This window comes from Hylobates moloch, unplaced genomic scaffold (assembly GCF_009828535.3).
Source record: "Hylobates moloch isolate HMO894 unplaced genomic scaffold, HMol_V3 SCAFFOLD_14, whole genome shotgun sequence".
Classification (NCBI taxonomy): Eukaryota; Metazoa; Chordata; class Mammalia; order Primates; family Hylobatidae; genus Hylobates; species Hylobates moloch.
The window spans coordinates 32,847,183-32,869,712 of record NW_026652289.1 but is presented as its reverse complement, the minus strand read 5'-3'; the positions used below and the strand labels follow the sequence as shown (position 1 = coordinate 32,869,712).

The 22,530-nt window shown below is 48.9% G+C and overlaps 1 protein-coding gene across 1 annotated transcript in view; it reads right to left on the bottom strand.

Moving 5' to 3' along the window:
- Positions 1-22,530, bottom strand: part of ADAMTS17 (ADAM metallopeptidase with thrombospondin type 1 motif 17) — a 361,454-nt gene that overhangs the window by 131,338 nt on the left and 207,586 nt on the right. The window contains exons 13-14 of the mRNA XM_032175346.2: positions 8,286-8,452; positions 489-616 (exon numbers count right to left, since the gene is read on the bottom strand). Coding sequence (XP_032031237.1) covers positions 489-616; positions 8,286-8,452 — 295 coding nt within the window. The remainder of the gene's footprint in view (positions 1-488; positions 617-8,285; positions 8,453-22,530) is intronic.

The following is a 22,530-nucleotide window of genomic DNA, read 5'->3' as shown; positions in this document are numbered from 1 at the left end:
ACTGTTCTAACCAGTCATGGCCATCTGGCCCTCAATGCCTTTGGGACCATATACCAGTAGATGGGTGCTCCCCGACAGCTGGGTGCACCTATCTGCCTGGCGTTACCTGCACAGGAATTGGCTCACTTCCACCATCTCTTTTGCACTAAACGGAGCTGGCCTGTGCAGACATCCTTTAGGTGCATCTTAGTACCCTGCCTACCTTTGTCTTGGTCACGATATCTAAAGCAATTTTCAAAGTCTTAGAATACGTTGTGCCTGCTCTTTCAGCCACCTCCACTCCTTGTCGGCCTAGCGCTCAGTCATTGCTGAGCTAGGGGTGGTGCACCAGGCAACGCTGGCTACAGGAGGTGACATCACTGGGTGCCTTCCTAAGAAAATCCACTCCCCTAGGCCTCCTGAGACCTCTGCTCTACCCCACTCCCTGTCTGGGGAGAGTGAGTCTCCTCTCCAAAGCCCCACCAAGGACCCAAGGAGAAGTACGTCACCTGGCACTTGCCGTGCACGCAGAGATCAGTCTCGTAGGGCCCGCAGGGTGTGCCGTCCAGGACCCTGTCGGCCACCAGCAGTGGGGACTCCTTCCCGAGGGGCGAGCAGTAGAGTTCACATGGCTTATCTGAGGAGGGAAAGGTTGGAGGACGTTGACATGGGAAGTTGTGCGTGGGCCATGCAGGGCACAGGTACATGTGGGCAGTGGCAAACCTGGGGAAGAGGGGTCTGCACAGGTCAGTAAAGGTGCATGAGCTCAGGTGCATGCTGCAGCTCCTCTAAACACACGACACAGCAAGTGAAAAAAGACCCACAGCCACGGGAATGCAGCGCAAGTCTGAGCTCTGTGGGGCTGCCTTCTCTCATCTCTCTATCCTTTGCAATGATACAGGAAAAGTTTCCTTTTCCTTAAGGCATCAAATATATCCGGCTGAACAAATAGTTGTGTGCTAATCCCTACGTTGAATACACATCAAGGGTGAGCCAGAGCCACTCTCACAGCAGGGGTGTGAAGGGAGGGGAGGGGAAGGGGAACGAGAATGCCTCGAGTGAGGGGAGCAGCCCCAAGGGTCTCCATGACAGCAGCTTTGGTAAGAGCTTCAGTGCTCCCCTAGCTGCTGGGTAACAGTCACAGAGCTGTGCTTTGGGGCACAGAGATCCCAGAAGAAACTGAATGGGAGTCAGGTACAAAGGGGACATGTGGGCCACTAGGACAACTTACAAGAGCTGCATGTGCACCCAGGCAGGATGGAAACTGGGTTTCCCCTACTCCTAAAAACACATGACCTCCCAGAACACGCCCTGCTCCCAAGCCTTTGCCCGGTGTGCGGCACGTTGCCTTCTACTGCCCTGGAAGCTTCCACCCTGCAGCTCTTCCCTCACGCCAGCTCTGACGTAGGGTAGGACCAGCATCTCCACATGCACTGTGCACACACCTCCATTAAAGCGCCAGCATCTGCCTGTTGTCCTAGAATTGTTCGGGCACCTCCCATATATGAAGGGATTTATTATAAGGCAGGTCCTATTGCTAAAAGAATATGAAAGGGATGACTTTTAATCATCTTCAGATTGAAGTAATGCTGGGTCTGCGAGCTCTTAGAGGGCAGGGGACTTAAGCTTTCATTTTTTTGTCCCCACAGTGGGCCCAGGACCTGGCTCACAGAAAGACTCAGTAAATATACATACATACATATACATATATATACACACACACACACATATATATACATACATATATATATATACATATATTTTTTTTTTTTTTTTTTTGAGACAGAGTCTCGCTCTGTTGCCCAGGCTAGAGTGCAGTGGCGCGACCTAGGCTCAGTGCAAACTCTGCCTCCTGGGTTCGTGCCATTCTCCTGCCTCAGCCTCCCAAGTAGCTGGGACTACAGGCGTCCGCCACCAAGCCTGGCTACTTTTTGTATTTTTAGTAGAGACAGCATTTCACCATGTTAGCCAGGATGGATCACGATCTCCCGACCTCATGACTTGCCTGCCTTGGCCTCCCAAAGTGCTGGGATTACAGGCATGAGCCACCGCGCCCCGCAAGACTCAGTATATATTTTTGAACAAATAGGTTTAACAGATTTTGTTCTTCTGTAAGTATCCGAGCAAGAGGAATGCATTTTTCTCCTCTCTCTGTCACCTCACCCTAGTGCCATCTGTGTGGTTACTTTGCACAGGGAGAGAGTCAAAGACCTTCATCCTCCTTGCTGCTCTTTGTCTTCTCCAACAGGCCTCCTCAGTGGGTCCTTCTGGTGGCCCTGGGCTAACAAGAGCAGGACAAAGAGAGGCTTCTGAGCGGACCTGGCCTCGGAGAACCTTGGCATCCCACCTGCAGAGTTCTTGTCAGAGCAGATGTGCCGTCTAGTGACCGGAGGACTAAACCACCCCTGTGTTCAGTCACTTTCCAGGCCTCCTGTCCCACGAAGCTCTGCTGCTCAACAGGCTCCGTTGGAAATCCTGTCTCACAGCAAGGGAAAGAAGCTTCAGGAGTGTGGTGGAAATGCTTCACTCACTTCTTCCGGTTAGCTGTGGGGGAAACATCTGCCCGCGAGTAGACTGGAGATCTCAAGCTTCCCAGGTCAGCAGGGTAATGATGCCTCACCATGTATCCATTCACCAAGCAGGGACTGAGCCCTTCCCTCACACACGGCACTCTGGGGGGCATTTCTGGGGAAAGAAGACACGTGATGTTTGCTTCTGAAGGCCCCAGTGGGCTCATGGACAAGTGCACAGCAAACCCAGGATGAGGCCACATGTGACAGGTCTGATGGGAGCCGTCGGAGGGCTGGGTGCAGCCCAGAAGGAATGACTCATTTCCTGTGCTGGCAGCCTAGGGGCAGCTGTCCTTCCACTTGCAAGGAAGGACCTCAGGAGGTGGCTGGTGGAAGGAGAACTCTGGAAGATGGAGACATATACTGAGATCAGCTCGAGGGAGCTTGCTTGACAGGGTCACTGAGGTACCCTCTGGGGCCCTGAGGTTTCCCAAGCATCTTAGGGAGCTGGTGGGAGAAATACAGCAATACAGCCCCCAGCGTGGGGTCTATTCCACACACTGGGCTACCTCTACTGTTTCATTGAAAGCAAGGGTCCCTTGGCTGAAGCGGTTTGAAACTGTGGATTTTAATTCCCTTTAGACTGAAATGTTGACTCAGTACTGGGAGTAATTGAGCTTTGAGGTGATCTGTTCAACAGTAGCAGTAGTAAGGATGATGAAATCGTAAATGATATTTACTATCACTGTGTTCCAGGCAGCATGCTAAGTAGTATCTGTTCATTTCAGGTGGCTGCTGTCATGGTTCCATCATACAGACATGCACACAGGGCTCACAGAAAGTGCTCGACTGTCTGCAGTTGGCAGGGCCACGCCCCAGCCTCTTGGCACCAGCCTGGTTCTTTTTCCATCATTGCAATTTCCCCTCTAAACTGAGAATTCCTAGGGCCAAAATTACCAAGAGCAAAGTGACATTGCTAAAAACAAACCACCAGTTTCATGCACGTTTCTGCCTTCCGAGTGTATCCTCTGATTCGAGCAGAAGTGGAAGTGGGACTTGGGTAGAAAAGCAGAGGCTGTTTTGAGGCAAGTTAGAAAGGCCAGATTTCAAAGGGATGAAGGCTGTTTATCTGGACTCTTTAGGGTGAGCAGAGAAACGTGGACTCTGCAAAGCAGGAAGGCCAACCTCAGCTTGGAGGGATGCTGGCCATGAGCCTTGCAGGAAGGAACGCTCAGCTCCACCTGCATGCAACTCTCACCTGCAGACACTGCCCTCCACAGCTTGGACAGCCGGGGACACTCAGGATCCAGAACAGAGTCTAGAGGTGGGGCTTCCCTTCCCTGCTCAGCCAGAACTCTCCATTTGTCCATCTCTTCTTTGAGGCCTCTGCTTGGAATTCAGGGCACCCACACCTCTAGCAAACTATATGGCATGATCTCCCAAAGGACAAGGTTTTTAAAATGTGAGGAGGCGGCTCAGAATCCCTCAAAATTCTCTATTTCCCTCCAGGCTGCCTTAGGTGGGAGATTAATCTCCAGGAACAAGACCCCAGTAAATAACATGAGGTGGTGGGATTCAGCTTTGCGCACAGCATCGACACTCTTACATCCCCAGAAGCACAGAAGGAGATCCCATTTTCTTAAAAGTTATACAACCACACACTTGAAGGAAGGAAGCTTGGAACGTGCCACCTGCATGGCTGGTGTGTGCTGAGATGGAATTCTGACTGACGCTGCAAAGCCTGGGGCCGGTCTCGCTTCTTGCTGGCCTGCCTGGCATCAGGACTTCTGCTTGGCTGGAGGAGGTCACAGGCAGGGCAGGGAAGATGAGCTCAGAAGCTTGGGAACCACAAGGTCACATGTGCCCGCTGGAGGTTTGGAACATTCCTCTGCAGTGAAGAAGACACTCGTGGCTCTCAGTAGTCTCTCTGCTCTCTCTCTAGGCCAGCAGTTAGAAGGTCTTAGTATGGTGGAGACATTGCTTTGAGTTCATCACAGCACTCATCCAAGTTCTTCCCGGTCCTCTGTGGGGGACACGTGCTGAGGAGGCTACTCAGACTCCTGTTCCCAAAGCTGCCCACCCTGGCCCCCTCATCAGTCCCCGACGGACAGGCCTCTGTGGATTTGACCAGCAGTGAGCACCTGCCCACAGCTGGTCCATTCCTTGTCTCTTTCCTGGGAACTCAGTACTGAAATTCAGATGCAGAGACGTCCTGTCTGCTCATGGCTGACGGATCCCCAAGAAGGCTACACTCCCTTATATGTAATTCAGAAATCCAAAAAGCTCTGAAAACCATGTGTTCTCTTCCATTTGTGGCAAACACATTTGGCAGCAAAACCAGCCTGGACTGATGTGAGCTCTCAGTAGTGTCACTATCCCCCTTAATGAGGTCGCCTGGTGGACAGACCCACGTGACTGACTATGGGGTGCTTTCCTGGAGCCCACCAGCGATACAAATATTTGGTTGATGCCCCGTTACTACCTTTCGAACATGCAAAATACTCTGAAACTTGAACTGTATGTGGCCCAAAAGGATCTGGATAAGGGATGTGGATTTACCTAAGAGGTAGCATGGGCTACCCTACCAGCTTGTACATGGACAAGTTCTGAGAAAGCCAGTCTGCAGTGGGTGCATGGGGGTGTAGCTACCAAACGCAAGCTGCGGAGACGACGGAGCTAGGGTCCTGACGTCTTCAGCTTTGCAGCAGCTTCCCTCCTTTTCATTAAGCAGCCCCAGCTGGCTTGGCGGAGCTGTAGTCAGAGTCCTAACCATCACGTCCTTCATCCCCACAGAGGCTCAGACCTGGGGGGTTCTGCTATGCCAGGCAGGAGAAGCTGGGAACGCACAGCCACGTCCAGACACAGCCTTTGCCAAGCTCTCCGACACTTCAGTGGGCCGGCGGCCTGCTGGCCTGGGCAGGGAGGACTGAACCCTTGAAGGTTTCCACTTCAATGAGATTCCACGGGAAAAGCAGAGACGGGGTGGGTTTGGCAGGGGGCCACCTCATGGGTTTGTCTAAAGGCTTTTCCACTTAGAAATATTTTCTAAGGAGGGTCTTTGTCTTCCTTTGGAGGTGGGATGGATTTGTGGTCCTGAATCCTCCCTTGGAAAATCTACCTCTGCAAGAATTCTTTTTTTTTTTTTTAAAAAGGGAGAGAAAAAAAAGAAAAAAAAATACAGCTTCCCTTCTTCTGAACTGTGCGTCACTCGCCAACAAATTCCGCAGCGATAGCACTGCTATGAATAGGGCAGTCATAATGGGCTTCAGAAGAACCCGGAGCCCAACCACAGGGATCGTTCCTATCACGGCTCAGCTAGAACTGTGTCTTTTATAAATGGAGTTTTCAGAGGAACACTTATAATCCGTATTCCCCTTCTGCCTTCTAAATTGGCCATTTATTATTTTGTTTTTACCCTTGATGAAATGCTTCTTTTAAAAATGCTGGCTTCTGTGGGTATTCGAGAGAGAAATGAAACTGCAGATGCAAGAAGTCAGGGCGATTCTACCCCAGAGCAGGACATGTCGAGCCACCTGTGCAAAGCCCCGAGCGTGGGGTCTCTCCTTCACACGCGAGACACTTACTGCCTGCTAGCTGTCCTTACCAAACAGGGCTGCTCTTTTCAGATCAAAGGCGGTGGCACTCTAGTGACAATAACTTAGGACTTAGGCAGAGAGAAACAGAAAGTAAGTGGGTGAAAGGTCACATTCCCAATCCAAGCAGCTCCCCAAAGAGCCACACCGCAAGGCTTCCTAGGTGGAGGATCTCGGCAGACTCAAGTCCCAGCCACTGTGGTGATAAGGCAACGAAAGAGTCCAGCCATCCAAAAGCGGTCAGAAGGAAAACAGAAGTGTAATCTGGACTTGGAGAAATCTGTGGAAAAACAGACATTTAAGTGGGATTTCTGTGTTGAATAAATGAGACGGGAGCATTGAAAACTGAAGCAGGCAACCAAGGAAAGAACAACTTGGTGCACAAAGTCGAGCTGAAATTTGAAGAGCGTGAATCTGTCCCAGACCTGACCTCTTCTTGCTCCTGCAAAGTGGGAGCGGACAGTAAAGAAGTCTAAAAGCATCTTTATCCGGCATGCGGGGGAAAGCCGAAGGTTCGGACTCAAGGCTGCTTCTCATGAGAACCAAATGGCAGCTCTCTTGCTTCCAATTAGGGGTCCGCGTGTGCCTGACACAGAGGGAAGCCTCCTGCCACCTCCTGCATCCGACTCACAGCCAGGTGGAGAGAGGCAAAGGCCCGTGTGCAAGTGCACGGCTCCAGCTGCACTCAGGTCTCTTCTCTCCCTCATCTGCAGGGAAAGTTCAGGGTGCAAAGGCCGTGTTTCTCTTGAATTCTGCTGGCGAGCCGATGGCGCAGCTACATTACACGGTCCCCGAAGGTGGTGTTCTTTTTAAAAAAGGACAATGACAGGGGCTCCCCACTACTTTTAAATGAGTCCTCATCTGAGTGGGCTGGTGTTATCTGCTACAATTTAGAGCATCACATGTTGCTTTACGAGTCAACTCAAAGAGGATGGGTCTGGCTGTTAGATGAAAAGCTGCAGATCTGAGGCTGCTATTCCAGAGATGCCCGGGCCTACCTTCACACAGCTATGCACACTTGAACTTGCAATAGCAGAACGCCACATGCAGATTTCAAAGGCTCTTCCCATCACAGGGAAGAAACACAAGACCTGGCATCAGAACTTCATTCTTCTGCAAAACACTTCTGAGGCTGTCTAAAAATCAGGCCCAGTTTCCCGGGTTCTTCTTCAAGCTCCCTCACTCCACACCCATGAAGTCATGCTGTCTGTTTTCTTCAAGTGTTGGCAGCCAGACAATAACTGCCTATTTTCTGTGAGTCAACTGCTCTGGAACTGGGGTCAGCTCCCACCCTGGCCTCTTGTCAGCTGCAGGTGCTTAGAGGTGTCCCGTAACCTTATTCCCTCTCGTCTTCTGCACAGCTTGTTTTGCGTAATAAATGAGACAATGTATGTAGAGCTAACTTGTGTCTTGTACATGACATACCGATAAACGGGCTCATATGTCATCATTATAACACAAAGTCTTGTTTCCTAAAGAAGGACAGTTTTAGGTGACAAACAAACAAACAAACAAACAAACCCAACAACCCTGAAGCAGGCCCTGGGGTGCCCTTATCTATTAAGGACATTAATTAAGCAGACATTACAAATGTATACATGACACACCACGTAGAACTTCATCAGCTACTGGAAATGCTTGCAGTGGCCCAATGGGGCAGAGCCTCTTGATTCAGGAGAAAGCTCTTGGAAAGAAAATGCGACCTGTGCTTATCATCTTTCCCAAGTGTAAACTATTCTCAAAAAGTCCCCCAACATCCTAGCCAAGGATTAAGAGACAATTCAAAATAAACCAAGAGAAGCAATACAGGGAAGCATCCACACTGGAAAGCCAGAGAGCAGCCACACCCACACACCGGGATGCTCCTGTAAAGCCTTGGTCTCCTCAGCTTGTCCTGGGTCCCTCCACACGTGGCGCTAGGGGCAGGATGCCAGCACAGCCTCCTCGCTACAAATGGGGTTGCAGGATGCACCTGGCCTGCTGCCTGCTTCAACAGCTGCAGTCGGAACATCTCAGAGAGTTGGGTCATTCAAGGTCCACCCCACAACTTACAAAGTTGGGCTGCAGCTGACTTGGGCAGAGGACTGGAGTGTCTTGCTGGGTTGGTTTGGGAAAGGGATGCCCCCCGGCTTCCCTAGGTGGTTTTTATGTTTCTAGGGGAGGACGGGAGGCTGCCATGGATGGACATGCCATACGCCTTTACCATCGACCACCACGGCTGTCAGCAGGCCTTTCTTCTTGGTGCTCAGCCGGTCGTGTGCCTGGCACTGCTGGTCCCGGAAGCTGGGGAGACCCTTGGGGCAGGGCAGGTTCTCGCAGACCGCATGTTCTACACTGGCACCCAGGCAGTGTGTGCCTCCAGGCCCAGGGCTAGAAGGAAGAAGAAGGTCTGCGTTAACCAGGGGGTGCGGCCAAAGAGCAGGAGAGCTGTTTCCGTCTCTCTTGCCAGGAGGAGGAGGGGAAGGGGGCAGGGCAAGGTTTCCAAAGCCAGCCCCTCTCTGCTGTTACAGACCAATCCCAGACCCACACTGCCGGCATGTTTAAGTGAGGCCTCTGAAAGGTGCATCTGAGAACTGCAAATCAAGGTCAAATGGAAAGAGAAGGCAGTGAGTATGAGTTCGGCAAGATCCACACATCGCGTCCTTCATCTGAACTTAAAATTTGGCCATGGGTAACACTGGAAACCCGAGGGACACTTCTGGAGAGAGTGTGTGTGTGTTCTGCAGGGGTCTTCTCTGAAATGAAGACCTTTAAATGCCCCCCAGGTATACTCTGGAGGTTAAGTTTCAGGATGAGTAAATACATAGCTCGTTTACTTTATAATGAAAAGAATAAGAACAATGAGTTCACCTGCTCATGGGCTTTGAGTAGAGACCAGTTAGATCTGGGCTGTGCTACCTTTACCTGGGCAGGCGTGAGACCACACATGGTCAATGCTGTGGTCTTGGGTCCTAGATGCTCTGTGCCAAGGCTGGGGTTTTAAGCCATTCTGGAATCCCAGGCTGTGTTCGCTGGCCAAGTCCACACATGTGAGGGCCCGGCTGGCAAAGCATGGCTCTGCCCTGTGCTTCTGCAAGGCCCCAGGGTGTCCTTGGCAACCTGGGCAACCTCAATGGTTCCATTCATTTCCATGATGCCAAGGTCATCATGATGGAATAAGATTTCTTATCCACTCCCACCGCCCGCACTTTTTATTGAAATTCAGTCTATGAAAGAAAGAAAAGGGCACACATCCAAACGGTTCTGCTCAATGGATTTCCACAAATCACACACACCTGTTGGCCAAATGTCATCTGGACACATCAGCCATTTCATGTTGTGTATTTCTTTTTCTTCCTTTGCCATTTTTCATGTTCAGAGAGCAAGGCCACCCTGTGATTGTTGCTTTAGGGGAGAGATATAACAGCAGAAGACGGCAGAAGCCTTTGGGCTTTTGTGTCATAAAGGTCTACAGCCGGGGTTGAAAAAATGTTTCTGTGAAGGGCCGGATAGTGAATAGTTTTGGTTTTGTGGGCCAGATAGTCTCCAATCACTCAACTGCCACTGTAGCACAAAAGCAGCTAGAGATAACATGTAAAAGAACAGGCATGGCTGTGTCCCAATAAAACTTTATAAACACCTGGTGGTAAGCCAGATTTGGCCCACGGGCCTTATTTTTTGCCAGCTCCTGGTCTACACAGATGTCTTGGAGAAAATATCCTGAGGAGAAAGGCCCCTTTCATACATCTGTTTTCATACTTCTGTCTACCTCATATACACTAGAAAACAGTTCCCTCCCCCAGGAGAAGAAGAGATCTAGAGAGATTAAACCTACTGGTGGCCCCATAGTGGGGCCCTGAGCTCTGCTGGTCTTCAAGTTAGGCAACAGCTAACACTCTAGAAGGTTTATGGAATCTGAGAACAGAGGGGCCTTGTGTTCTGCTTCCTGTCTAGAAGGCAAGGGAGGCATCAGTTTCAGAGAAATGATTGCATGGTGTGTTTAGGCAGAAGGGGCCTCAGACAGCCTCCCCAGGCAGCCTGGGCGAGGTACCATTGGCAGACAGAATGAATCAAATCCTGTGCCATGGAACACGGCGTGGAAGGAGCAGAGGGGGGCTGGCCCCCAAGAGCCACATGGATCAGCAGGAGAAACATCACCATGGCAATAAGTGAGTCCCCACGAGCGGGCATCAGAGAAGGAACGAGTGAGGCAGCAGATGCAGCATGGCACAACGTTTCAAGCTGAACTGGGCCCCTATAAAACTCTATGCAGAAGTCCTAATGTCTAATGCCTCAGAGTGCAACCCGATCTGGAAACAGGGCCAACAGGGCACAGATAAAATTAGTTAAAATGAGGCTATACTAGAGTAGGTTGAACCCCTGATCCAATATGAAGTGTCCTTATAAAAAGGGGACATCTGGAGATACACACACACACACACACACACACACACACACACACACACACACACAGAGGCAGAGACACATAAAGAATGTCAAACATTGTCAGCAAGCCACCAGAAGCTGGGAGAGAGGCCTGGAACAGATTCTCCCTCACAATGCTCAGGAGAAACCAGCCCTGTCGACACCCTGATTTGCACTTCCAGCCTCCAGGACTGTACGACAATAACTTTCGGTTGCTGAGGGCACCCGGTTGGGGGTCCTTTGTTATGGCAGCCCCAAGAAACTAAGGAACTGGGTGACACAAGGACCAGAGGCTCCTCGCGGAACTTAGATGCAGACTAAGGGAAAGCAGGACAGACACTGAAGTCATGAGGAATACAACAGGGACTGGAAGGGAGTAGAAAAATACAAATTAAGTGGGTTTGTAGAAGAATAAAGAAAGCTCCATTTCCTACACACTTGAGTATAGACTGCGATTGGTGAACATGTGATTAACTTCCTGAGTTGTTATCGAGCTTCCTTTTATGCTTCAGTTTCCTCCCTTTCCAGTAGCTGATTTCTCCAGTTTTACATCTGCCTAACCCACGTACAACAATTACCTTTACCCCTGACAGTGAGGAGGTGGAGAGGAGATGTGACGTAAGAGAACTGGATCCAGAAGTGGGTCTGGACGCGAAGCATGTGGGATACCACACGTGCCTCGGCACACCTCTCTCCACATCTGCTTATGCTGCTGCTTCTCCCTGACAACGTCTCCAACAGGCAGTCTCTATGTGGCCCCTTATCTAGCTCACAGGCCCCGTAATCCCCACTTCCCACCTCCTAACCCTCTGTCCATCTTTGAGGCCACCTCCGCCCTGTTTTTCCTTCTTACCTGGAGCATCTCCAAATCTTGTCTGGGTCTCTGCTATGCTGCTTACCACCAACCTTATGGAATGAAGAGCTGTCTTCCTCCTGTTCCTCTTATCTGGAAGGATCTTATCTTCCAAATATCTGGGTTCTGTGTTCTCAGCAGAGAGCATTGCATAGGATGGTCTTCAATAAGCACTAGACTGAAGTGAACTGTATTATCAGAGCTTATCTTAAAATGACCAACAGAGGGAATGATCTCAGGGAAGAGAGCTGAGGAGGAAGCACCAGGAATCCATTTCTCCATCCAGACAATAATCATACTGGCAAAAACTATCTGAAGAAACTATTGAAACTCTGCAGTCTACTTGAAAGCTTGCAGCTTCCAGGGGAAAGCCAGGTCAATTTCAGTTAATTTTGCTCAATTTCAGCCTTTAGTGTGGTAACAGTTACTGCCCATCTTTCACCCTCAAGGCAGGCAGCTATGTCTGTGCTCCTGTTGCAACTTTCTGGAGTCAGGGTGAGCAGTAAGAACCTTATCTTCCAAATATCTGGTTTCTGTGTTCTGACTGTTGATTGCTACTTTCAGTTGTTAAGGTGCAGATGCAGAAGGTGGCTGACGTTGCTGTGACCTCCACCAGGAGAAGTGGCTTCCAGGGGATTTCCCCCCTTTATCCTTTTAGGAGCCAGACATTTAAGCACAAAGACATTTAAAAGCAACTTCATCTAGGAGAACTTAGAAAGCCACCAGGAATGGCTAGGAAAAGATACAGGTTCAAAAAAGACCTGATAAGATCTTAAGCTTTCACTTCAGGTTGATTCCTGATCCAGAGATACCACTAAATCATAAAACAAATCAAAACAAAACAAAACACCCTGGGGAAGGGGTAGAGTCTATTTCTAGAGTTACTGCATTCTAAGATTTGAATGTCTAGTTTTTAATGAAAACATCACAAGGCATACAAACAGAAAAGTATGGTTCATTCAAAAGAACAAAATGTATTGGCAGAGGCTGTCCCTGAGGAAATCCAGATGTTGGCCTTGCTAGACAAATACTTTAAAGCGACTGTCTTAAAAATGCTCAGGAACCAAATGAAGGCACAGATAAAGACAGGAAGACCATCTATAAACAAAATGAGAATAAAGATATGGAAGTTAAGGAAACAAAGATAAATTTTGGAATTGAAAAGTATAAGAACTGAAATGAAAAATCCACCAGTTCAGAGAAGATTTTAGCAGGCAGAAGAAAGAATTAGCAAACTTGAATATAGGACAATTGAAATTGCTAAATCTGAGAAGTAAAAAGAAAAAAAAATATAGAAAAGTAAGCAGAGATCATCTGTGGGACACCATCAAGTGGATCAATGTATGCACTAAGCAAGTCTCAGGAGAAAAAAGAGAGAAAGGGGTAAGAGATTATTTCAAGAAATAATGGCTGAAGCTTTCCAAATGTAAAGAAAGACATGACTCTATAAATCCAAGAAGCTCGAGAAATTCCAAGTAGGATACAAGGACCCATACTAAGACACATTATAATTAAACTGCCAAAAGACAAAGAGAGAATCTTGAAAGCACCAAGACAGAAGTGACATATCCCATACAAGGGATCTTCAACAAGATTATTAGCCAATTTCTCACCAGAAACCTTGAAGGCCAGAAAGAAGTGTGCTTATATACTTAAAGTGCCTAAGAACAGAACCGTCAAGCAAGAACTCTATATCCATGTAACTGTCCCTCAAAAATCAAGGTGGAAATTAACACGTTCCCAGATAAACAAAAAATGGAGAAAGTTTGTTACCACTGGACCTGCATTACAATAAATGCTAAAGGAACTCCTTCAAGTTCAAATGAAAGGATACTAGATGTAACCTGAATGGAGGAGGAACAGGCTTTTCTCCCTGATCCTGGTATGTGGCTTCTCTCAGCATGCTTCTTCAGTGGCCTGTGATGCATTCCACCTCCCTGTGGACAGCATTCTCCTGTACTCCAGTGGGTAAGCTTCTAAGCACACCAACTCTTTGGATAGATTCCTATCCTGGTTGGAGATGCAGTTTCTTCCCTTGGAACCTTTCCCTGACATCCTAAGTGTGGCTTCCCAGAGAGTTCCATCAGTCCAGAACCTCTAGAAGCCTCTCCCTCATTCAGTGGGCCCCGGATGCACCCTCTCTAACAAGGTCCAAGGAATTTCGCCCCTGGACAAAACTGTGGTAGCAGCTACTGTCTGTTCTTCACAGTAGCTGTGTGTGGGTCACTGTCATACAGATTTGTTCCTTCCTTGGGTGCTCTGCCTCAGACCTAAAGACACAGGATGCTACCTGCATCTGCTCTTCCTGTATTCTTTAGAGTTCTCTTTACCTCTTAGTAAGTTCCCCTTACTCCAGCCACCTCCTATAGCTAATATTTCCTTGAACTTTCCCTGATTAAAAAATACGACCAAAGGAACTGATTTTCTTCAGTTTTAAGTCATTATTTTGAACAACATGAGAAAGGAGAGAAGTAATCCACTAGGTACACAATTTTCTACCTAAACAATCCCCAATTGCTATGTGGCAGGACCCCACATGCACTCCTTCATTTTTTATGACTGTCTCTATAACACGGGGCCTCTATAGTAACATCAGCGAGAGCCTCCTGCATGTGCAGCTGACTTCTGAACAATGTGGAGGTTAGAAATGCTGACCCCTCACATGCAGCAGAAAATCCACATATAACTTTTAACACCCCCAAAATTAACTATTAATAGCCTATGATCAACCGGAAGTCTTACTGATCACATAATTAACACGTTTTGTAGGTTATATGTGTTTTATACTATATTCTTACAGTAAAGTCAGCTAAAGAAAAGGTTATTAAGAAAATCATAAGGAAGAGAAAATATATTTCCTACTCATTAAGTGGAAGTGGGTCATCGTAAAGGCCTTCCTTCTCATCATCTTCACGCTGAGTTGGCTGAGAAAGAGGAGGAGTTGGTCTTGCTGGCTCAGGAGCAGCAGAGACAGAAAAAAACCCATGTATAACTGGACCTGCACAGTTCAAACCCAGGCTGTTCAAGCGTCAACTGTACCTTGGTCCTGAGACAACAGAAAGAGGCACCCTCCATCTGTGGCACAGAGAAGACAGAAGGAGAATCCTCGTGGGGGAGGGTGTGGCTGGCAGTTTCCACAGATGGCTTCCTGACAGAAGTTCTGGGGGAGGACTCAAAGGAGGCCCCAACTTTCCCAAGGACCCCACATTGGGCTGGGTGGATGAAGCCTGAATTGTGTGGACATGGGGGCTTCAGCAGACAGTGTGCAGGGCCAGCGAGTGAAGCAGGGGACCAAATCCCCAGAAGCAACTGGAGAGACCACCCTCACACAGTCTCAGGAGCAGAGGGCAGGGCTCTCACTCACTCTGGAAGTTGCTCTGAGCTACGCGGTAAGGAGAAAAACAAAACACGTCTAGGGAGACTAAAATGACAGAAAGCCAGCTTGACAGGGCTAAAATAAAGAACAGTTAATGTAAGAGATTCATGATAGAGTTATCCCTTCCCAGGAGCTGAAGGTGGGTCCAGTCTTTCCCTCAGCCTCTCCTGTGAGGGCAGGAAGGCGCAGGCCTGCTGGGCTCCATGGCAAGGCTCCGAGGTCCCGTGAGGCCTCCAGGGGAAAGCCAGCAAGTCGCAATCTCATCCTGAAATGAGGACCGATCCCTGAGGACCGGGAAGAAACTTCAAGGCAAGAGGCACTGTCACATAAACAGTGATCATAAAACAGCCGACACGCCCAGAGGGCCCCCATTTTGCTGGCCCTTCTAACCATTACTTCATGCAATCCACACACAGAATCAGAAGGTGCTCCTGACTGCACCCTTTGGGCGAGGAAATCAACGCTCCAACAGGCGACATAACCACTTGGCTGACGAGCAAGAGGTGGAGAGAAGAAATGTAGCGTGCAAGAGCTCCTGGACCCAGCAGGACCCAGCAGGAACAGACGCCCCGCCTCTGCCTCTGGGAGGGGCTGCTCATCGGCCACCACGAGGCCTGAAGGACAGCCTGACTCACTGACCAGTCATCAGGGTGTGATGAGTCTTTTAATTTGAAGTTTTACTATCAATCAATAGTTTCTAGTTTTTCTGTTCTAGGACTTTTTTTTTTTTTTGGACAGAGTCTTGCTCTGTTGTCCAGGCTGGAGTGCAGTGGTAAGATCTCAGCTCACTACAACCTCCGCCTCCTGGGTTCAAGTGATTCTTGTGGGTCAGCCTCCTGAGTAGCTAAGATTACAGGTGTGCACCACCATGCCTGGCTAATTTTTTTGTATTTTTAGTAGAGATGGGGTCTCACCATGTTGACCAGGCTAGTCATGAACTCCTGGCCTCAGGTGATCCACCCGCCTTGGCCTCCCAAAGTGCTGGGATTATAGGCACGAGCCACTGTGCCAGGCCTGTTCTAGGACTCCTAAACATGAATAAAATAGAAGCTTAGATACAAAACCAAATGGCTTGCATGGGTACTTCACAAGAAAAGGATATCCAAATGGCAAATAAGGAAACAGATGTTCATCCTTACTGTTGATGAGGAAAGTACCAATTCTCCAGCCAGATACTGCTACACACGCATCAGAACGGCCAAAACCAGAGAGAATTACTGACAACACCGGTGTCAGTGAGGACATGGGCAAGTAGAAAGCCACCACAGCCACGGCAATGGAGATGGCACAGCCATTCTGCAAAGCTGGCAGCTGTTATGTGGTCACACATGCGCACGCCCAGGGGCCAGCAACTGCCCTCCTACCGCACTGACACATATCTGCACGTGCGCCCCAACACACATGCTCGACCGTGATGAGCAATACTGTGCACGGAGCTGTGCTTCTTTGTATATTCTACCTTCATAAGTTTGTTTGAAAATAAGCAAAAGAGTAAAGTAGAGAGGCTTTGGTGAGAAACTGAAAGTGTGGAGAGAAAGGTGAGCTCTACCCTCAAATTTCCCAAGCGCCTGCAGAACAAGGACCATCTCCTGCTGAAGTGGAGTCCTCAGTGCCTTGATAGACACAAGGGCAGAGCAGAGAAGCAGCAAAGGTTTGCTGAGGTCAACAGGATCACGTGGCAGAACATCTGCCCCTTTCTTTGAGAGTGGATGGACAAGTAGAATCAAGATAGGCTGGAAGAGAAAGATGCCACTTTTTATTTTCAGGTTTGCGGTATTAAATGAAGACAGACCAGAAGATAAAGTCACAACAGCAGTTCGGACCAGCTTCACCATCCAGAGACACAGGGCGCTCAGTAGAAAGCTGGCAGTTCTGGTCCTTGCCCTGGTGGGCCCTGGCTCTGTGAGCTCTGAGAAGGGAGCAGGGCAAAGCCATAGGGTTTCAGAAGTGCTGCCCAGGTGCTAACGCACCCTCAGGGCAGCAGACATCCCAGTTTTAAGGCCTCCTCTGAAAAGTGTCCAAGTAACACATGTAACTTATGCTTCAGTGTAGAATACTTAAATTTTTAAAAATTATCCATATGAATGCCAGATCACTGGCACATCGAAAGCACACAGATGGGGTTTCACTGTGGAAGCAAAAACCAATTACAGGCACATACCCTTACACCAGCCGTCCTCCCGCCGTCTTAGCAGGCTAGCTGCCTTCCTCTCCCTTTCTGGTGCACATGGGCTGCACCTCGTAGTGACCCTGCTGTGTCCCAGCTCTGCACTCCACTCACCTGCCCGTGCTGCATCTGCTGGGATACAGCCGGCTTTTCACACAAGTGCATCTGAGCCTTTCTCTCCCCTCCCTCCTCAGCTCTTCCCCACACACCAACTGTCGAGGGGTATCAGAAGGTAAATTAGAGATGCATTTTCTACCTTGTAGTCTTTTGACGTAACTCCCACCAACAGCAACATAAATTATAGCAGGAAAGGACGGGCTTAGGAAGTTGGTTTGGAAACACGGATGGTCCCTAAGGCCTCCATGTCAGCTAGCAAAAAATAAAAATTCCAAGAGCTGTGAAGACCAAGACTAAAAAAAATAATTGTGTGTGGGGGGACTCTCTTGCCAGTATTTTTGGACAGTGAATAAACCAGCTGCAGAAGACAGGGAGCGGAGCCAGGAATATAAAGTGAAGGGGGTGAGAAGCGGGTCGTGGGAGTGTTCCAAGCCTGAGACCTACATAGCAGTGAGTTTGGGACATCCTTGTGAAATCTCTAGGCAGCAGGCCTGGTGATTTAAGGAGTGAGACGGGGAGAGGACGTTGTTTTCGTCAGAGCTTGGCTCCGAGGCCCTGGTCAGCTGCGCTTTGTAACCATCACATCAGGGCATCCTGCAGAAGCAGGCTGGAGGCTGCAGCCTGGACTTCATAAAACACGCCCACGTCCTGCATCTCTTTGGGAAGCCCTGGAGACGGCTGGTAACCCACCCACCCAAGGCCTGTCCCGCCTCTTCCCATTCACCTGGGCTGGATCCATGGAGGCGAGAAACTCCATAGAAAACTACATGGGAAAAAGGAGCATGTTGTTTTCATTCACAACAGAAAACAGAGCTACACTGCCACTGCGAAAGATCGAACAGACTACCAAGGTGCAAATAGTATAGGAGCAAAAAGGTATCCCTTCTCTTACTGGGGAAAAACAAGACTGGGTTCTGTGTTGAAGCTTGTTCTCAAGGTGATGCCGAGCACCCCAGGCTGCGAGCTGCCACCTTGCTGGAAAAGAGCAGGCACAACAGATGACAGATGGGCCTCATGTGGCCATTTATAGCATCTGGGTCTCAGCGAGGGGAGATGATACAAAGGCATGAGGCCTACCTGGTGGTCTGCCACTTTTGGCCTAATCGTTTTTGATCACCTTTGTATTTCAGTGAAAAAATGATATTAGGGATGTGTTTTGGAGGCACTGGTATTGCAGAGAGATTGGTTTTCTGGAGCAAGTGCACGTCCAGGCTGGAAGGCAGTCAGCACATTTTATGGAGTGGCCGCTCTGCTGTAGGCACAGAAGGCAGCATGTGTCCAAACAGGTGCGGCCTGTCCTGGGCCTGCACACAGCTCAGCTCAAAGGCCAGTGGGGAGGACACAGTCAAAACAAGTGAGCAAATACATAACAACAATAACAGCTGTCGCAACACCTGTAACGTAAGGAAGAGGTGCCGAGGGAGAGTTAAGCAGCACCCCATTTTAAGCAGGCTGTCAGGGACAGAGACCTCTTGAGAAGACATTTACATTAAAACCCAAAGATGGGAAAAGGCAAGTTCAGGAAGGGGAAGATGGCACTGAGGAGGGTCCTGGGGTCGGAATGCTGTGGCTGAGAGCACAGAGGAGGCTTCGAGGCGCAGGGGGCTGAACGGGGGGTCCCCTCGGCCTCAAAAGATAGGTCCACTTGGAACCTGCAAATGAGACCTTATTTGGCAAAAGCGTCTTGGCAGACTTAGTAATTAAGCTAAGGATCTGGAGATGAGACTGTCCTGGATTTGGGTGGGCCCTAAATCCAATGACAAGTGTTCTTCTAAGGGAAGAAAAGGTGAGAGGACACACAGAGAAGAGACCACGTGACGTCAGAGGCAGAGATGGAGGTGATGCGCCTCCAAGCCAGGGAAGGCCAAGGGTTGCCGGGAGCCACGAAATGGATTCACCTTTGGAGTTTCAAGAAGGAAGCAGCTATGCTGACACCTTGATTTTGGACTTCCGGTTTCTAGAACTGGGCTCCAAACCTGGGCTGCCACTGCCTCGTTGTGTGACCTTGGGCAAGTTACCAAACTTCAATATGATTCTATTTTTTTTTGTTTGTATTTTTCTTGTTTTTTTTTTTTTTTTTTTTTGAGATGGAGTCTCACTCTGTCACCCAGGCTGGAGTGCAGTGGTGTGATCGCAGCTCACTGCAAACTCCACCTCCCAGGTTCAAGCGATTCTCCTGCCTCAGCCTCCCATGTAGCTGGGATTACAGGCACACGCCACTGCACCTGGCTAATTTTCATACTTTTAGTAGAGACAGGGTTTCACCATATTGGCCAGGCTGGTCTTGAACTCCTGACCTCAGGTGATCCACCTGCCTCAGTTTCCCAAAGTGCTGGAATTACAGGCATCAGCCACTGGGCTCGGCCCCCTGATACAGTTTTTCTGTACAATGAAGATAAAAATAATACCTCTCCCACAGGGCTGCATTCAATAATTTCCTACATAAATGCCTAAGGGAACCCGGCGCATGGTGCAGGTCTGCTGCATTCACCACCCTTCTCATGACCAGACGTGGAGGAGGCAGAAAGGATGTAAGAGGAAGCTGCATGGACTCAGGGGCTTTGGACTCAAGCAATGCAAGGATGGTGGTGCTATTTACTGAGAGGGGAGAGGTGAGCTAGGAGTAGAGGTCCCAGTTTAGAAAGGGTCCTGTTTGAAGTGTCTGGGAGAGAACCAAGAGGAGTTGGTGGGACTGCAGCCCTTGTGGGTAGGCAGGGATTTTATCTGTCTTTGCTTCTCACTGCAGGCCCACACCTAGCAGAGTTCAGGCCCTGGCCAGGTTTACTGAAGGCTTCATGTTGGAAAAGCTTCACCAGGAAAGGGCGTGCGGCTGGGAGGAGTGAGAATGCTGCAGGCTCTTTCTGTTCCTTCTGCCATCGCCCTGCCCCACAGGATGACGCTGCTGGACAACAGAGATTGGAGGTGAAGGTACATCGATGACTGCAACAATCCTATGTGCTGAGACCCACAAACCCTCAGCTGTCTGTGCACCGAGGCCCTGCAAATTCTCCCATTCCTCAATGATAACATACAGGAAAAAGCAAGGGAGAGAACAGCCATGACTATCGTGGCGAGGCAGAGGGAGGACCTGATGAAGAACAGTGAAAGATTTTCACAACTTTGTGATTTACAGAACAGCCCCCCCCCGGGGCCACGGGGCCTGGAGGAATGGGGTGAGAATCCCAATACTAGAAAGCTCATGGCAGCACAGGCCAGCGAGAGTATACTAACGCAGCTGCCTGAATGGGTGGTGTTTAGGGTCCTCCCAGAGCAAAATGCTCCTGTGGTAGCCCACAGCAACCATGGGTGGGCAGGGCAGGAAGCAGTTCAGATGGTGACAGGGGTCCCGCCAAGACATGAAGGCAAAAAGCTCTGGAAAGCCTTGCCTTCGGGCTACCAATGCTGGGGAAGCCCTAGCTCATGTCATCCCAAGAAGGCAGACAACACCAGTTCCCTTCAAAGAGGCACCTACGGCATTTGCATAGCATTGATAACTGCTTATTCTTGCAAGTGTTGCCCTCGCCTAGAGACAATTTAAATGTTGACAGTCTCAGGACACTGGCTACTTCAGGCATTCAGAGGTTCTGATATCCTCCTGCTATGATGTTTACTGGGTGCCACCTGTTAAGAGATAAGACACATAACGTGCTAAGAAGACTAGTCTTCCACTAGGACCCACAAACTCCAATCACAAACGTGGAGCACCCATGACAACCACAACCCCTGCCAATTTCACTCTGCACTTAACAAAGCCTTAAGCAGGGAAAGGCAACTGGTACCATCCCCGTTCTTCTATGAGTGCTAATAACAAGAGGGGCTGCTTATTAAATGCACGCCAAGGACTTTCTGAGCATTCCCATGAATTCTTCCAAGTTTTGGATGAAGAGACAAGTAACAGCCGTCAGTGCTATAAGAAGTCATGCTGGCAGCCAGGCACAGTGGCTTACACCTGTAATCCCAGCACTTTGGGAGGACAAGGTGGGCAGATCACCTGAGGTCAGGAGTTTGAGACCAGCCCGACCAACATGGAGAAACCCCGTCTCTACTAAAATTACAAAATTAGCCGAGTGTGGTGGCGCATGGCTGTAATCCCAGCTACTCGGGAGGCTAAGGCAGGAGAATCACTTGAACCCGGGAGGTGGAGGCTGTGATGAGCCGAGATCGCGCCATTGCACTCCAGCCTGGGCAACAAGAGCGAAACTCCATCTCAAAAAAAAAAAAAAAAAAAAAAAAGTCGTCATGCTGGGATTTGAAGATTTGAAGATTTGTCTGTCCTAGCTTTGAAGCCTGGCTCTTCCCACTCTACCGTGTCAGCTCCCTCTAGTGGGCAGAACTAAGGCCAGGGAACAGAAGAGTCTTGAGGTCACGTGACCATTAACCAACAAGGTCAGGCCCAATGCCATGACTCCAAACCCAACCCTCTCTTCATGGGGCCAGAATCCAAACTATTAACTTCAACATAGAGTAATGTAAAAACTGCAACCACCTATTAATTTCCCACCATTTAGCTAAACAGGGTTTCTAATCATCTACCCATCTATGCCCTTAATTAAGAAGTCATTCCTGGGTTGGGCATAGTGGCTCACGCCTGTAATCCCAGCATTTTGGGAGGCAGAAGGAGCGGATCACGTGAGGTCAGGAGTTCGAGACCAGCCTGGCAACATGGCAAAACCTCATCTTCCCTACTAAAAATACAAAAAGTAGCTGGGAGTTGTGGCACACTTCTGTAATCCCAGCTACTTGGGAGGCTGAGGCAGGAGAATCACTTGAACCAGGGAGGCAGAGGTTGCAGTGAGCCAAGACTGCACCATTGCATTCCAGCCTGGGTGACAGAGTGAGGCTCCATCTCAAAAAAAAAAAAAAAAAAAGTCATTCCTAACAGACTAAACACCTACTATGTGCCCGGCACTCTGCTGGGTGCTAGAGGGAAATGTTTTAATAAGACATAATTAATACGTAATGCCAATTCTTATAATATTGCTGGGAAAATGGTGTTCCTGTCACCGACTAAACTAGGAGCATAATCCTTCCTTTAATCCAGAGGTTCCAACATTGGCTGCTGTTGGAGTCACCTGGAAAGATAAAATATCTAATTTCTGGGTCCCACCCTTAGTGCTCTGTGATCTGATCAGCCTGGGGTATGACCTGGGCATCAGAATTTTTAAACATTTGCTAAAATGTTTACATGTTTAAAAGTTTAAAAGTTAAATGTTTAAATGTTTAAAAAGCATTTGCTAATTATCCATCAACAGGACTTAATTGTGGGGATTTCTTTATAGTCATTATTTAGAACTTGTTTTCAAAATTGATGTGCTGCAACTGCTGACTCACAAGGCATAAAACAGATCATTAAAAGAAATGGTAAGAAATGGGAAGCTTCATTTGACCCAGCGATCCCATGGCTGGGTACATACCCAAGGATTAGAAATCATTCTACCGTAAAGACACACGCACACGTATGCTTATTGTGGCACTATTCACAATAGCAAAGACTTGGGACCAACCCAAATGCCCATCAGTGATATACTGGA